Source organism: Cebus imitator, unplaced genomic scaffold (assembly GCF_001604975.1).
Source record: "Cebus imitator isolate Cc_AM_T3 unplaced genomic scaffold, Cebus_imitator-1.0 Scaffold6, whole genome shotgun sequence".
Lineage (NCBI taxonomy): Eukaryota > Metazoa > Chordata > Mammalia > Primates > Cebidae > Cebus > Cebus imitator.
In genome coordinates this window covers 13,756,586-13,769,748 of record NW_016107321.1, presented here as the reverse complement: position 1 = coordinate 13,769,748, position 13,163 = coordinate 13,756,586, and the positions used below count along the sequence as shown (strand labels likewise).

The following is a 13,163-nucleotide window of genomic DNA, read 5'->3' as shown; positions in this document are numbered from 1 at the left end:
ACGTGCCACCATGCCCAGCTAATTTTTTGTAGTTTTAGTGGAGACGGGGTTTCACCATGTTGACCAGGATGGTCTCGATCTCTTGACCTCGTGATCCACCCGCCTCGGCCTCCCAATTTTTTTTTTAACAACACCACTATAGAGCACTTTGAGTTTAGTAAGTTCGAGTCAACAGTAACACCCACAGTTCTTTCTAAGCAATATTTTGGAAAGGAGCATAATGCAGCCACTTTTTAGTCTTGAGCTTCATATCTGATACTCAGGCCAAGATTGTATAACCATATGGTAATGGGTGGTTAGAGGCTCCTGTCCCTGAACAGAACATAAGGCTTACAGTGAGTTCTTTGATGACTGAAATTTTTCAATGTTTGTACAGATAGTTTTTTGGTTCACTGATGCTGCAGCTCATCAGATTTCATCTAAAACTATTTTCCTTCTCTTTCTGTTTATTATGATTTCTTCTCACAATTCTGTTGTAATACTGGATTTTTTCTAAGTGAGGTTTGCTTGGAAAACACAAATACTATTTTAACTTCTTTGAAGAATTTTGATATTTATCTATCCTAATGTATATAGAAATTACAGGCATTGTAAAGGAAATATATATTCCTTTTCACAGAAAAGCTGTACTTAGATTTTTGGGGTTTGTTGGGTTTTTTGATTTTTGTTTGTTTCATTTATAGGAATCTCCAAGTGGAAGATAAAACCTTTTTTACTGATGAATCATTTTGAAATAAAATAAAGTCCCTTTATCATTATAATATTCACATATGAGATGCACTGCCAAATCTGATTTCTTTATTGGTATACTGTACTGTGTATGTGACAAAAGGCATCTATTCAATGATTATTGCATAGTAAAAACAAATAGCAGGCTTGCCATCATGAAACGCCGTAAAGCAATTCTTTGTCTTGGGAGAGGTGGACATTGTTTTTATGTCATTTTACAGGTAAGGAAGCTGAGGTTTGATAGGCTTAGGGAATATGGACAGTGTCAGCAGGCCAGCAGAGAGCCGAGGACTTTGGATCCAAATCTCTCCCTTTGGCCACCATGCAGAGCTAAATGTTAATGGAGGGCAGAGTGTCCTAAATCCAAACACACTCCTTATACCCAACACTTAAGCACTTCATTTTCATCTAAAGCTTCATCATCATTTCAAATGCAAGAATGAAAAGTAGTAAATCATAAAGAATTCTGACTTTACTCAAAACACCTCTTGTTGCTAGCAGTTCTTCCTGGATTTCAGACATTGAATCTGTATAACAACTTCTCTTTTTTTTTTTTTTTTTTTTTTTTCTGAGACAGAGTTTCGCTGTTGTTGCCCAGGCTGGAGTGCAGTGGTGCAATCTCAGTTCACCACAACCTCCGCCTCACAGGTTCAGGCAATTCTCCTGCCCTGGCCTCCCAAAATGCTGGGATTACAGGTGTGCGCCACCACACCCCGCCTAACAACTGCTATTTTTAAAAGCTACTCCTACCTATGTAGGATGCATTTGGAATTAGCCCTCCCTGCCCTGCTGCCCTGAAAATTATAAAATCAAAGCACTTTACTACTGGAAAGGGTTTAGAGATTGCCTGATCTCTTTCAGTCTCTATAAAGAGAATATCTCTGAGGCACAGAGAGATCCAGTGGTTTGTGTAACATCACCCATCACGCATCTATTTCAGGGACTGATCAGACCTACAGTCAGAGTCTCTTGATGTCAGTCCCTTGGTTTTCCAGACTCTGGTCTCTGTCCTGTAAAAATTTTCTACGTGGTTTACAATCCTATTTCGTTTTATCTGAATGTGTGTGCTCTGTTATTCAGTGGTTGCATTTTCATCCCACATTAATTCTTTGTGTCTCTTCCACTCTGGCTTAATGTCATGATTCTCAGCCAGTGATCACGGTAACAAGAAACAGGGTTAGCAGGCACAGATAGGGGTAGAGAATAAGAAAAGATAGGGACCAGCCAGGCATGGTGGCCCACACCTGTAATCCCAACACTTTGGGAGACTGAGGCAGATGGATCACCTGAGGCCAGGAGTTCGAGACCAGTGGTGGCGGCGTGCCTATAATCCCAGCTACTTGGAAGGCTGAGGTGGGAGAATCACTTGAACTCTGGAGGCAGAGGCTGCCGTGATCTGAGATTGCACCATTGCACTCCAATCTGGGCAACAAGAGTGAAACTCTGTCTCAACAAAAAAAAGAAAAAAGAAAGAGAAGGTGGAGACCAGGAAGCTCTGTGAAGCTAAGCATCCCTCTATTGGGCCCCAGTAGTACCTTCTGCTTCATACCATTTCATGAATGTCTTGTTCTCTGTCTCCCTATGTCATTCTTGTTTCCTTGAGTCTAGGGACTGTGTCTTATTGATTGGTATGTTCCAGGTGTCTGGCATAAGTCTGTATGCAGGGAGTGTATTCAATAATAGAAAGATAAATGAGCTTTCATCCCTTATTCTTCTTCCGTAGTGCTCTTTTTGGTATCCTTCCTTCTTACTTGAACAGCTCCATATTTTTGAGCCATCATTATTCGTTTCTACTTCTGTTTTCTTTTTTCATCTTCTTTTTTTCCTTTTCTACTACAAATACTGTGCTGGGATCCACTTCCTTTTGATCATTACGCAAATAACTGTGGCAGCCTCTTATGTTTTTTCAGCTTGTTTTTTTTCCATAATTTGTGCAGTGGAAAATCCTGTGGCCCTTGAATTTGCCCATTTTAGCCTCAATCATTTTAAACTCACATCCTGTCCCCCAAAGTGCTCGCCAATCCTGGTGCAATCTGAGAACTAATACTCTGTTACACTTTGGGATCCACAGATTCTTTCACCATTAGTTCTTTAAACCCATTATATGAATCAGGGTTCTTCACACATAGAACCAGTAGGATGTGTGAATATAGAGAGAAATATATTTATTATAAGGAATTGGGTCACATGATTACAGAAGCTGGCAAGTCCAAAATCTGCACCGTAGGCCGGCAAGCCAAAGACCCAGGAGAGCCGGTGGTGTTAATGCAGCCTGAAGGCAGCAGTCCACTGCAGAATTCTCCTGTGCTCAGGGGACGCCAGTCATTTTGTTGTATTCACAAACGCCTTTGACTGATCAGTGGAGACCCACCCACATTATGTAGGGCTACCTGCTTACTCAAAGGCTGCTGATTTCCATGTTGATTGCATCTACAGACATCCTCACAGAAACACCCAAAATAATGTTTGAACAAATATCTAGGCACCCTAGAACCCAGCTAAATTGACTTATAAGGTTAACCAGCAAGGCCAGGCACAGTGGTTCACACCAGTAATACCAGCACTTTGGGAGGCCAAGGTGGGAGGACCGCTTGAGCCCAAGAGTTTGAGACCAGCCTGGGTAATATAGTGAGATCTCATTTGTACAAAATAATAAAAAATTATCTGGGTGTGGTGATGCACACCTGTATTCTAGCTACCTGGGAGGCTGAGGCAGGAGGATCACTTGAGCTCAGGACTTTGAGACAGCACTGAGCTGTGATTGTGCGTCTGCCCTCCAGCCAGGACAAGAGAGCTTTATGGCAGTTACTGTAAAATGATTTTGAATGGTGATGTACTCTGTATAAATCAGGTGTTAAACATTTTATTAGTTTTATGTTCTAATTTGAACCAGTATTTGAGAGGTTTCATACTGTTCCATTGGCTCAGTTTGGAATCATCCAGGGAGGTTTTGAACATTACTGATCCCAGATTCCCCTCCCAGAACTGCTTTCATTGGTCTGGGTGGAGCCCAGAGATCGGTGTTTTCTACAGGCTTCCTGTAAGCCTTTAGGTGTAGCCAGTGCTGCCAGCCACTGTTTTAAAAGCACAAAATGTAGAGCTACCTTTCCAAAAACCGCCTGTGATTGTGTTCTTTCTTTCAGATCAGTTGTGTAAGCATTTTTATGGGATGTTCTTCATGTTTTCTCTCCTTATTTCAGGTAACCGCTGGTGTTCCTCTTAAGAAAGAATACACAGAGGAGGTAAGGGAGCTGTTTAGATGCTCGTGTGAAGAATCTCTCAAATCCAGTGGCTGGTTGGCTTACAGTGAATGAGGCCTCTGTCAGTGGTCTCTTAGAAAAAAGTGCTGTTCTGGCCGGGCACAGTGACTCACACCTGTAATTTTAGCACTTTGGGAGGCCAGGGCGGGCAGATTGCATGAGGCCAGGAGTTCAAGGCCAGCCAGGCAAAAACCCATGGCCAACATGGCAAAACCTCATCTCTACTCAAAATACAAAAATTAGCTGGGCTTGGTGGCTCACACCTGTAGTTCCAGCTACTCAAGAAGCTGAGTCACAAGAATCGGTTTAATCTGGGAGGCGGAGGTTGCAGTGAGCTGCAATCACGCCACTGTACTCCACCCTGGGTGACAGAGCGAGACTCTGTCTCAAAAAAAAAAAAAAGAAAAGAAAAGTGCTGTTCTAAGAATCCAAGAGGAAATGAGTGGGGTGAAAGGACAAAATCATTCTATTAACTCTTAAATATCAAGAAAAGATGGATATAGGCTTTGTCTACTGTTCTCTACCTCCAGGGCAGCCATCACAGCAGGAGCTCAAGGTCTTCAGGTCATAAACAAATAGGAAGCTTACACTTGTGTATTCCTTTGTCATGGAAGGTCTACATACGGTTGGCTTTATGGCTTACAGGAATGGCTTACACATTTCTGTAAATAGACTTTGATTTACTGGCAGCTGTACATCTTACCTCCTACAGGTGGCGCCAGGGATCTGAGCCAGAAATATCTGGACAGAGCTCCTCACCTACCTGGGACCTTGGTACCTGTCAGGCCCCAACCTGCAGAGTGTGGGTGCATTGGGTAGATCCTGTCTGGGGGGCTAGGGGGCTGCCAGGCTTCAGACCCACGCATATGCCATTGGACCCAGAATCATTTTAGAAGTTATTTTGAAGATGAACCTCCTTATTCTTGCAGCCATCGTTCTTGGACGAAACAGTGAAAAAGATGCAGCAAATCCTGCCAGGGAGGTACTGCCAGCTCAGCTTGGCAGGTTTGGTGGGAGGTGATACCCAGGGGTCTGCGTTTTGCTTTGTTCTTTTTGACAGAACATCCAGCTGGTGGCAGACGGCTGCTGTAACCTCCAGAAGCAAATTCAGATCGCTCAGCTCTTTGGGGTTCCCGTTGTGGTGGCTCTGAATGTCTTCAAGTGAGTCCAGCCTCCTCCTTTAACTGTGGGTGTATCACTAGGCCACCCTGTGAATGATATTTGTGTCTTGGGGTATTTGGTCTTTCTCTGCTTCATCTAAAAGTATACAGAAGTACCCAGCTCCTCCTATTTGTTTATTTGGTTTGGTTTATTTTTATTTGGTTTGAGAAGCAAATGTCTTCTCACAGCGTTATTAAGAAGTGAAATTTATATATAGTGAGTTACTATTTCTTTGTTGTTTTTTTTATATATATATATAATTCTACCCAGCATTTTTGTCTGAAACAAACTGTGAATGATCAAAGGGATATGTTATGGAATTTTCTTGATAACACCCTTAACAACTTGAAATATTTGAGTCATGTTGGAGAGGATTTTTTTTTCCAAGCTTTTCTTTAAGTCTGATTTATGTAAACATGATGTGACCACTTTTGATGTTTAAAATATATTCAGTGTTAAGGAGCGAAGTTCTGTAGAAGTGGTTAGTCTTTCTTTAAAAAACATCACTAAATGGATACAGATGCAAAACCACAAACATTTTCATCACTAGGACCGACACCCGCGCTGAGATTGACTTGGTGTGTGAGCTTGCAAAGCGGGCTGGTGCCTTTGATGCCGTCCCCTGCTATCACTGGTCAATTGGCGGAAAAGGGTCTGTGGACTTGGCTCGGGCTGTGAGAGAGGCTGCCAGTAAAAGAAGCCGATTCCAGTTCCTGTACGATGTTCAGGTAAGATCTAGTAAAAACAATGGCTGGCATTTCTTCCACCTTAGCTTAGGTTGTCCCATTCAGTTGTCACTACAACCCTGCAGATAAGAAAACTAAAGAGAGAAGAGTTTAGGCCAGGTGTGGTGGCTCACACTTGTAATCCCAGCACTTTGGGAGGCTGAGGTGGATGGATCACTTGAGGTCAGGAGTTCGAGACCAGCCTGGCAAACATGGAGAAACCCCCATCTCTACTAAAAATACAAAGATTAGGTGGGCATGGTGGTGTGCGCCTGTCGTCCCAGCTACTTGGGAGGCTAAGGTGGGAGAATCTCTTAAACCCAGGAGGTGGAGGCTGCAGTGAGCCAAGATCGAGATCACACCAGCCTGGGTGACAGAGTGAGTGACGGAGTGTACTCCAGCCTAGGTGACAGAATGAGATCCTGTCTCAGACAAACAAAAAGGTAGAAGCTTTTAAGCCATGTGACAAGGTCATATTTCCAAGCGCAGACCATAACTCTATGTCCCAAAGCCTGTGCTTTTGAAGACTCCCAAATCACAGGCCTAAGTGAGGAAGTACTTTAGCGAACAGGATTTGACAGATGACACTTTCAGGAGTTACACAGGAACAAGACTTTTGAGCAACTTCGTGAGGCTTCGGAAACCATGGGAGGTATTTTCCTTGTTCATTTCTGTGATGGTCCTTTTCTCTTGTGGTTTCATTGAACTATGTCTAGTTTATGTGTATATATGTATATTTTCATTGTGGTAAAATATAAATAACAAAATTTACCATCTTAGCCATTTTTACATGCACATCAGTAGTGTTAAGTACATTCACATTGTCATGCAGCCGATCTCCAGAACTCTTTTCATCTTGTAAAACTGAAACTGTACCCATTAAAGAGCAAGTCCCCCCCTCCCCTCTCCTGCCAGCTACCATTCTCCCTTGCTTCTATGAATTAACAACTCTAGGGACCTCATGTAGGTGGCATCATATGGTAATCATACAGTCTTTCTGTGACTGGCTTATTTCACTTAGCGTAATGTGCATGCATGTTGTAGTGTGTCAGAATTTCGTTCCTTTTTCACGCTGAATACTCTTCCATTCCTTGGATACACCATATTTTGTTTCTTCATCCGTCTGTGGGTGGACACTTGGGTTCCTCCTCTTGGCTATTGTAAATAATGCTGTATGAACACGGGTGTTCACGGCATAGGTACACATATCCCTTCAAGACCATGTTTTCAGTTCTTTTGGACATGTATACCCAGAAGCGGGATTCCTGGGTTGGTTCTCTAAGATAGTTTTAAGCACGTGTTGATGGTGAGCCTTCAGTCAGAAGATCTGAGCTTCCCAGGCAGGGCCCACTCTCCTCAGATCGTCTGTCTTTGGACCCCTTTGACGTCTGCATTCTGAATTCTGTGGCTCTGGTTTTGGTTCATGGATTTGTCTTCATGGGTAGTGTGTGATTGCAGAGTGCCCAGGTTTCTTTCTTCCTTTTTTTTTTGAGACGAGTCTGACACTGTTGCCCGGGCTGGAGTGCAGTGGTACGACCTTGACTCACTGTAACCTCTGCCTCCTGGGTTCAAGCGATTCTCTTGCCTCAGCCTCCTGCGTAGCTGCAATTACAGGCACCCGCCCCCACACCCAGCTAACTTTTTGTATTTTTAGTAGAGACAGGGTTTCACTATGTTGGCCGGGCTGGTCTCCAACACCTGACCTCGTGATCCACCTGCCTCGGCCTCCAAAAGTGTTGGGATTACAGGCGGGAGCCAGCGTGCCCGGCCCAGAGAGCCCAGCTTTCAGATTGCTGCTTCTCCTCTAACTTCATTCCTCACGTATTCTATCGGTGTGTCACTCAGATGTCACGGACACTCTGCTTTCCTGATCAGTAGCATAAATCAATAGCATAAGTGAAGAAGAAATCAGTGAAGCAAGAGCTTAGCAGCGTTGTCAATAAGCCTGGATTGACAATAGTGATAGAGCCAGGCTGATGTATTAATATTTACTATTACCGCAGTGCCTGATTAAGGAGGTGTTTGTGTGCCGGGTGTATGGGCGCTTTACACGTGCTCACCATTTTGCTTCTAACATCCTTCTTAAGTGGGAACTGGTGATATCTTCCCATTTTACCGACAAGAAAACTAAAGCACACAGAGACTAAGTCAGCTGCGCAGTGTCCCATAGCACGGCAGAGGCAGGGCTGGGGGAAAGAAAGAGTGTCCAGAGGACTGAGTTATCATCCTGCTCTGTTCTTCAGAGCTAAGTACTACGCTCAAAGGTGTGTGTGTCTTGGAGGTCCGGGGGGAGACATAGTTAAAGGGGACAGTGACTAAGTGACCTTTCTTGATGAGGAAGGGTGACAGTGATGGGTACAGGCACAGATTCCAAATGCAGCCAGTGTTTATGGAAGGAAGGGCATAGGGAATGAATTGGAGACTAGCTCAGAAAAGGTTTGTCATTTTATAAAGCCACTTTATAAATAAGGAACTAGAATATTCTAGACTACAGAGGTGGTAGAGATCAATTGAGGGAGAAGATTTTGGATGAGTGAAAAGGAAAATGTTCCAACTGTATTAACTTTGAGTTCTCAGACCTAGAGATGTTCAGCGCAAAAACCGATATAGCCCTGCTGTGGGCAAGTCAGAGGCTTTGAAGCCAACTCAGATGGCAGTGGCCAGGGAGACCCTGGGTTCCCGTTCCTTGGTCCTGGGTAAGGGTCACCAGGGTTCCTACAACCCCTGGCACACGCCAGGGCCTTTCTACACAAACCACTGTGGGGAGAGTCACCCCCAGATCCCACCGTGAGTGTGAGAACCCCTTGCCTTCTGATAATGAACCACCCCACTCTACGTGGCAAAGACAGTTATTTTCATGAGTGATTTCACAAAGTGTGGCTCTTTTCGAGGAAAACATCCCAGGTGAAAAAGAGGTCAGTTATCAGAAGAAACGCTTCTGAGTTATACTGTCTCAGACATGCACCAACCCTACGGTGAACCCTTTTAGTTCCACTGATACTTAAATTATTTTTTTTCCTGAATTCCCATTCTTCATGGAGACAGTGCTGCTAAAATGTCAGCTTTCCTCTGAAAGGAGGAGAGTGTTTAAGAACACTGTGGCCTAACGTCCTCTATTGGATAGGCAGCCTTAAGGCCACGATCACTGCCTTCTCTGCCAACTCACCTTGCGCTTTTCTTGTTAACAGAAATTTGATTTGAGCTGAATAATTGTTTGTTAGATAATCAGCCTCCCAGCCTGCTGCAGCGTGATGGTCCATGAAAAGAGCTGCTGCTGGGCTGCTGCTGGCTCACTTTGACTGTCTGCCCATTAGCTACATTCCTCACACTGGCAAGATTTAGATCATCTAATACAATTTACAGTCCTGACTTGTTACCACGTAGAAATCTGAATTCATTGGTGCAGTCAGTAATAGAGCTGAAACCTTCTTCCCCTCCGATTTCCTGCATTGGTTGGTGCTGGTAAAACTTTAGTAACTAATTGTGGTTTTCTGGAAGCCCTTTTTCCTCCCCCCACCCCCCACCCTCACAACCAACCCTTGGATTCTGGGCAGTGAGAAAGGTGTGACATTGCTCTACAGGAGAAAGAAATAAAAAATGCTTCTGCATGGAGCACTCTCCTGCCTTTGCTTCTTAGTGCAAACTGGGTGTCTGCATGCTCTTTGCTATCTCCCCAGACTTTATAGCCCCAGGAATGTATCCAGTAGAAGACTGATGGCATCTTGTGTGCTGTTCGTTCTCCACCCCAGTCTTGTGTTGTGGAAGGAAAACACCTGAGATCATTTAGGGGAATGAGGATTAGCGTTAGAGCCCAGGGCGTGACTGCATTTGCATGCGAAGTGGAAACGGCCTCAGAACCCCTGTGGAAAGTGGTTTAGCTGGAGAGAGTGGGGCCGCTGGCTCTCGGAGACGCTGGGCGGCCAGACACCAGTGTGCCAGACTTCCTGATGGCGAGCTCACAGGTAAAGCGAGACCCGCTGCACTTCTGACTTGAGAGTCTCTCCTGAACTTTACAGAAAATTGACTTCGGCAGCAACTGCTATCTAGAGAACCATTCGGCATCTCTTTTTGCCACAGTAACTTCTAATTCGCTTTTAATTATGGTACCAGATGGAGGCAGCAATTAATAATTCAGAACAAAGATTGAAAAATAGGGAATAAGACGTAGTAGACTAATTGCTCAAAAGGAGTTTATTGTGTGAACATGCATGTGTTTAAACTTGACATACAGCGGATCATTTTCTCTCTTACCCTGGAGGGTGATTGCAATCCCTTTAAGAAGCTGTTAAAAGTCCCCTTCAAAATTGATTTCTCTTTGACTTTTCCTTTTCTAATGTGACTTTTGACAATGATACCTTTATTATTCACTAATATTATATCTCCATGTCTGTAGTCACACAGGGAAATATGATGGCTGAAAGAAAAACTAATCTATATGCGCACTTAATTTGCTAAGAAAGCCCTCCTCCATACATTCTTCCAGCTTTGTCTCCACGCATCCCCGCTGCTGTGTGAGCTCAGGTCTGTGTTATAGATGGGAAGGTGATGGACTTGTCCGTAACAAATGGACGCTTGATAGGAGAAGGAACATATTATATAGAGCTAACAGGCTAAAGCTTCAGGATCATTCAAATTAAGTTTAAACCTTGAGTAGGCCTCCTACCATGGACACAATTTGGGAAAGCTGACTCATCTCCAGCCTCAGCATCCTCGTTTGTACAATGGTGTCTGACAGTGACACCAACTTCACCAAGTTGCTATGAGACTCAAATGGAATGTTCCAGAATAAAATGCTGGAACATAGAAAGCAGGCAATGAAGGCTGGGTGCTGTGGTTCATGCCTGTAATCCCAGCAGAGGCCGAGGTGGGCAGATCACCTGAGGCCAGGAGTTCGAGACCAGCCTTGGAAACGTGGTGAAACCCTGTCTCTACTAAAAATACAAAAACTAGACAGGTGTGGTGGCAGGCACTCATAGTCCCAGCTATTCAGGAGGCTGAGGCAGGAGGATCGCTTGAACCCAGGAGGCAGAGGTTGCAGTGAGCCAAGATCGCACCACTGCACTCCAGCCTGGGCAACAGAGTTAGACTCTGTTTCAAAAAAAAGAAGGAAGGGAGTCAATTAATGCTAGCTCCTCCTCTGTCATGTTCACTTTGGAAAGAGTGTGGGCCTCCTAAATCCACCTTCAGGAATTCTCCTGTAACTCAAGGTAACTGTCAAACTCCAAGGTTAGTTTCTTTCGCACTGGGTTAAAACCAGGAAATAGAAACAAAGTCTCCTAAAGCACCTACTCAACTAAACTAAGACATGGGCATTTTTCTTCTCTGAGAATTGGGAGCCCTTAGTGATATCAACAAGCATCAGTCATTTTTGCAAAGAAGGAGTTATGACCCCGCAAAGTCAGCTTGACATTCTGTCCGTATATTGTTTGTTAGATCAGGATCTAGGTTGAAAATCATCTCTGTATCCTTCCTCTAACCTTGCAGACATTTTGAGGTGTAGCCTGGACAGCAAGACAGGATAGTGTTTGTTTTTTTTAAAAGGTCTTTCCTGTTCCTTGCGTGAAGCCTTTCTCTTGATCCCAGTGGGGGCTGGATGAAAGACCAAAACACACCGCGAGGACTGCAGCATGGAGCCTCGGCTGGCTCTGCTTTACACTCTCACTGCTCATATGGCTAGGGGCGTTTCCTCTTCTGCTGCTCTTTTTTAAGGCAGGATGTTTGCTGTTATTGTTGTTGCTTTTCTGGTTGGTTCTTAAGAAATTGTTTTCTGTCTTGCTAGTGTCAGCTGGAAGCTACAGCCGTTGTTGGGGTGTGGGAGCTGTCCTTAACGCGGACTGCAGCGTTTGCAGCCAGAGTGTCCATAGTTAAACATTTAAAATACATATCTGTGGATCTATAATGGGGGGTTTCCCATTGTGGTAAAAATCTGCATAACATAAAATTTCCCCTTTAATCGTCTTTACATGTGTAGTCTCTGGCGTGAAGTACATTTACACTGTACATATAGGGTTCCGTTAATAGAATCTTAAAAGCTAAAATGGTAATGATGCACACATCTCTGTTGCCTGTTATATTGTGCAGTAATTAGAAGGAAAAATCACCCTCTATCCCTCCTTTTGGTTGTCCTTGTCCCTGGAAAAGCTGTCTCCCCCTCGGGGCCTTTGACCTCCCGGTTCGCCCTCCCATCTTCAGCGCCCGTAGCCCTTTCTTCAGCACTCACCTCTCCTCTCATTGTGGATTAGAATATTTGGAGTGTTCTGTGGAAAGCTGGCCTTACATTTTCCAGTCAGCTGTGTATCTCTCTCATAAACCTGTTTCTCCCATCTGTGCTCTTTAATATTCTGCTTTCTTAATTATGATTGAGCTGCCTTTAAACAGCTGTGATAGTCCAGTGTGAATGGCTTCAATGACCCTCTCCTTCCCGGACCTCCTTTCCATGAGTCAACCCCAAATTTCCAGATATCTCCTGCTTTTTTTTTTTTTTTTTTTTTTTTTTTTTTTTTTTTTTTTTTTTTTTTTTTTTTAATTGACTTGGAGCGCTTCATATATTCTGGGTCTTACTGTGTTGTGCATTATATATGTTATGTTATGGCTTCTTTTCCTACTCTGGAATTTGAATTTTAGCCTTGTTTTGAGGCCTGTTTTATTGAGTCAGAGACAGATAGCTTAAATGACTTACCCAAAGTCCCTCTGCCTGGAGCTGTTTTCTGACTCCAGTGGTCTCAGCAGATCCAATATTCCTCTGCAGAACAGCAAGACTGTGTCCTCCTCTGGCTCCCATTCAGGGGGATTTTTTAAATTGCACACACTCCTGGAATAAGCAACACTGGCTGAGGCAGGGAGACCCATGACGATAGCTCCTACTTGTTTCTACTCCACTGTTCCATTTCTCTTCTCAATTTCAATGGAAGAATTTCCAAGATTTTCTAGCCCATACTTCAGGTTCACTTAGGACACGCAGCAGTAAACTAAAAGGTTTCAGTGTTCTCTGGAACCCTAAAGATTCAGGGATGGTGTATCAGGAGCCACCTGGAATAAGGTTGCCAGATGTTGTAATTAGAAATACAGGACACGGACCAGGCGCGGTGGCTCACGCCTGTAATCCCAGCACTTTGGGAGGCTGAGGCGGGCAGATCACCTGAAGTTGCGAGGTCAAGACCAGCCTGACCAACATGGCAAAACCCCATCTCTACTAAAAATACAAAAAATTAGCCTGGTGGGATGGCGCGTGCCTGTAATCTCAGCTACTCAGGAGGCTGAGGCAGGAGAATTGCTTGAACCCAGGAGG

The 13,163-nt window shown here is 44.1% G+C and overlaps 1 protein-coding gene across 1 annotated transcript in view; it reads left to right on the top strand.

The window, feature by feature from the left end:
- The window catches only part of MTHFD1L (methylenetetrahydrofolate dehydrogenase (NADP+ dependent) 1 like), a 207,573-nt gene that overhangs the window by 122,914 nt on the left and 71,496 nt on the right, over positions 1 to 13,163 (top strand). Inside the window, exons 16-18 of the mRNA XM_017539199.2 lie at positions 3,930 to 3,971; positions 5,050 to 5,150; positions 5,701 to 5,878. Coding sequence (XP_017394688.1) covers positions 3,930 to 3,971; positions 5,050 to 5,150; positions 5,701 to 5,878 — 321 coding nt within the window. The remainder of the gene's footprint in view (positions 1 to 3,929; positions 3,972 to 5,049; positions 5,151 to 5,700; positions 5,879 to 13,163) is intronic.